The 4,006-nt window shown below is 35.0% G+C and overlaps 1 protein-coding gene across 1 annotated transcript; it reads right to left on the minus strand.

Annotated features, from left to right (window-relative positions):
* Positions 1–2,809: 2,809 nt before the first annotated feature.
* Positions 2,810–3,720, minus strand: LOC106345112 (putative F-box protein At5g36200). The gene is made up of 2 exons (XM_013784370.1): positions 3,529–3,720; positions 2,810–3,265 (listed from the first exon to the last, which is right to left on the minus strand). The coding sequence occupies exons 1-2, from the start codon at positions 3,718–3,720 to the stop codon at positions 2,810–2,812; spliced, it is 648 nt and encodes a 215-aa protein (XP_013639824.1).
* Between the last annotated feature and the right edge of the window lie 286 nt (positions 3,721–4,006).

Here is a 4,006-nt window from a genome sequence, read left to right on the forward strand (position 1 = left end):
ATGGGTTTTTCGACGGAGACGTCTGTCGGAAGAACCGGAATTTGGGCACGATGTAATTGTCACTGTGAACACTATGAGTTAGTGTGTTTGATTGTCAAAATCGAAGTTCTGTTGAATGAGAAACGGAAATCCAAAATAAATGAGATGCAAAGTTTATAAAACTTTAAGTTTGGCTAAATAGAAAAAAATAGCAAATGAATCATTTTTGGATGTATGGGTTTAAATTTAAATATATACATAAATATTTTATGTATATTTGAGCATGAAAAATGTAAACTCATACAAAGTATTTATTGGTTTGAATTGATTTGGTCAAAACCAATTACTACTTGTCAAACGTGAGTAATGGAGAATCAATTATATTATTGCACTTAATAGCAATATATACGTTTGGTTTCATTCATGGCTACGTAACGTTTCTTTAACTTTTTTAAGTTAAATAGAAACATGTGAAAGCTCATTCAGACTAACAGATAGAAAAACAAATCCCTCACATTATTTTTCCTCTCTTCTTTCACTTTAGTATTTTCCTTTTCTTGAGTCTGAGAGTATACACAAAACTAGTTTCGCCAGGTTTCTGATAGAGTGACGCAAATCAGAAGATTTTTTGCAGTTGTATCTTGGGACTCATTACGTTATCAAACCGTCGCACTACGGGACGTATTTTGAGTTAAGGAAAGAGATAATATCTCGCCTCTGCAGTTGAATCATTTTTTTCTTAATCTTTGGTATATTTTTATCAATTCTATTCTTTACAATACTCAGTTCTTCATAATTTATATAATAATGTCCTATCATTGGCCTCCTCAATCTTTGTTGTAATCCGTATCTCAATCTCATATGTATCCAAGTGTTGAAATAACAGTGCAAGTTGTTCTTCTCTAACAGCAGATAGAATCACAGAGTCTCCACTACGAGAGTTAGAATCCAGATCAAGACAACGATATGCAAATGATAATATCAATAACAAAGAAACGATTGATTGCTGGTTGGAAATTAAATTAAACCAGGAACGTAAACCGGGTAAACCAAATAATTGAACCACTACGCAAATCAACCTTTGACAAATAAAAGACAGCAGTAAAAAAAAAATATCTTTTTACGCTTGACGTTAAACAAAAGAAAACGACGAGGTTAAATAAAACGATTTATATATTTTTAAAGACTTTTAACCGAATCTGATTGAAATCCCGTTTAGAAATATCAATACAGAAACGTAAATTGCAGAAATATATAAAAATAATCCAATAGATCCTGCAAAATAAAAACGTAAGAGCAAGAATATGACTTTAACGCTGACACCGAGAGCAATCGGAGCCCAATCCGATTCCAACACCTTCTTAGAAAATATCAATCAACCTGTTCTTAAAAAAAAACTTTTACAATAATCAGTCCGGTTAGTGCAAAACGATAAACGGATATTTTGGGTTAAGACTGATAGGACCGTATTATATAAACTACGGAGAGCTGAATATTGTAAAGAATAAAATTGATAAAAGTATACCAAAGATTAAGAAAATGATGATTCAACTGCTGAGGCGAGATATTATATCTTTCCTTAACTCAAAATACGTCACGTAGTACGATGGTTTGATAACGTATTGAGTCCCAAGATACAACTGCAAAAAATCTTCCGATTTGTGTCACTCTATCAGAAGCCTGGCGAAACTAGTTTTGTGTATACTCTCATACTCAAAAGAAAACTAAAGAGAAAGATAAAAGAAATATGGATGATCGTATGTTTTCTCTATGTATCTTGGAATAAGGAAGACCATTGTCTATATATATACTCTCATAGAATTGCCCAATAAATTCAAGCAATAGTGGAGAGATACGGAGGTTACGTTCTTCATATTTTATATTGATTCTCAATCAATTATAAATAAATGTGATATTAAGTTTGGAATAAATTGCTTGGTTGTACCAAAACATAATAAATATCTGGAGCACACATAATGGTATTATGGATCGACAATCCATTTACCAAATCCCGAAACCCAAAAATTCGAGTCCGATCCAGATACTTTAACACACTTTATACTATAATGCGGGACATTTTACAAATGTTATGTTTTAAGCTTCATAAGCAACCGACATTAAACCTCCATTTCTTATTCAAACCAACTCTGATTTTGACCAACAAATACACTAATTCATAGTGTTCATGGTGACGATTACATCGTGCCCAAACTCCGGTCCTTCCGACAGACGTCTCCGTCGAAAAACCAATCGGAAAAAAGGTCTACACCACTTTGTCAAAAACGAGTTCCAACACCAGCTACTCCCTTTTTCGAAACAAAAGAAGAAGAAAAAACAGAGAACCAGCAGGTCTCAAAAGATAAATGTATAAAACCAAAGAGAAGTAATAGGAAATCCTATATGTCGGCCCAGTGGCGGCCCTGAGCACAAGAGCTACAGCTTCCGGCCTTTAATGTTTATATTAAATATCGGCCACGCTTTGTTTAACACTGTTAATAGTCTAGTGGTAGAATCTTCTCCAAACCAGTTCTCAGCTCATAAGTTCGAATATTTGTTATTTCTAAACTAGGCGTTGTCTCCGCACATAAAATAATATGTATAAATTTTGTTTTTAAATATATATAAAATTTATCAAGGGTAGTATAGATATTAACCGCTCTAACTTTCAACGTGAGAGCTTCGTTGCGAAAATTTACTTCGCAAATAATAGTATAGATAACAAAAGGCTACATTTTCAACTCCGCATGTTTCTGCTTGCAAAACAATGTATAAGTCTTGTTAACTACACAGAGACAAGTCTTTTTCAAAAAACAAAAACGAATGACAATGACTAACAATCCCGGATTTTCCTTTTGCCTCGTGCATGTACTGGACCTTTCCGAATCTGCACCGACGAACTCGGAACATAAGAGCACACATGTTTCCAATATGTAGCTTCTCCGGGAGCCACTACTTTAAAGTAATTATCCTCTCCAATCATGTAAACTCTGCTGAAGGGATTGTCAGAAATCAATGCCACTTTCTTTTTCTCGTCGACGAAGAAACTCCCATACCAAAGAAACTTCCAAAACGTTTCACTGAACCCCAACGGCTTCACATCTACTTTCAAGAAATTTCTCCATATCACCTCATTGGCCTCCTCAATCTTTGTTGTAATCCGTATCTCAATCTCATATGTATCCAGGTGCTGAAATAACAGTACAAGTTGTTCTTCTCTAACAGCAGATAGAATCACAGAGTCTCCACTACGAGAGTTAGAATCCAGATCAAGACAACGTCTAAATCTCTGACTTGTAAAATCAAAACAGATTAAAGATGTTCTCATCTCTAATTTTATTTCCTTAGCAACAAAGTAAGTATTTCCTTTCAAAGACAAGCCCAGGGGATGATCCGGTATAATCCAGTCAGCAGTGAGATGAAGAACCCTCAAGATTTTGTGGTTGTTCTTGTTGTCGTATCCCATACAATACCTATTACCTACCCGAGATGGTCAATTGATTTTTGGGTTTGATCCACCTGAATTGTCCCAAATACGGGTTGGTTCCATACCACGGGATCAGACTTCACCATACCGTTTTTGGGAAGGCATAACCAAAATCCATCATCATCAGATACCATGATATGGTTAAGTTGACCTATTAGCTTTTTGGATAGCTCAACTAAGCCTTGTTTTCCCTTAAGGACTCCCTGGAGATTGACCCTCACTAAAATAACCCTGGAATCATACACCATGATCTCCATGGTATCGTGAGCTGCTTTACTACAGTGCTTCTTTGTAAAACTTTCATCTTTATACAAACCATTCCATTGTTTGCAAGTGGATCTAGCTTGCAAGTGGATCTAGCCGCTCACTGAGAAGTTAACGGAACCCTAGAAAGTATCTCCTCTATCAAATCTTGTGAAAGATCCGAGATTTTTGTCATTGTTTCAAGCAAAAAGAGAATTAGGTTTTTCTTAGAAAACTTACCAGTAATCTCTTTACGAGACTTTCAAAAATGAATCTTGTTATTTCGCTGATGATAATTAT

Source organism: Brassica oleracea, chromosome C5 (genome assembly GCF_000695525.1).
Source record: "Brassica oleracea var. oleracea cultivar TO1000 chromosome C5, BOL, whole genome shotgun sequence".
NCBI lineage: Eukaryota > Viridiplantae > Streptophyta > Magnoliopsida > Brassicales > Brassicaceae > Brassica > Brassica oleracea.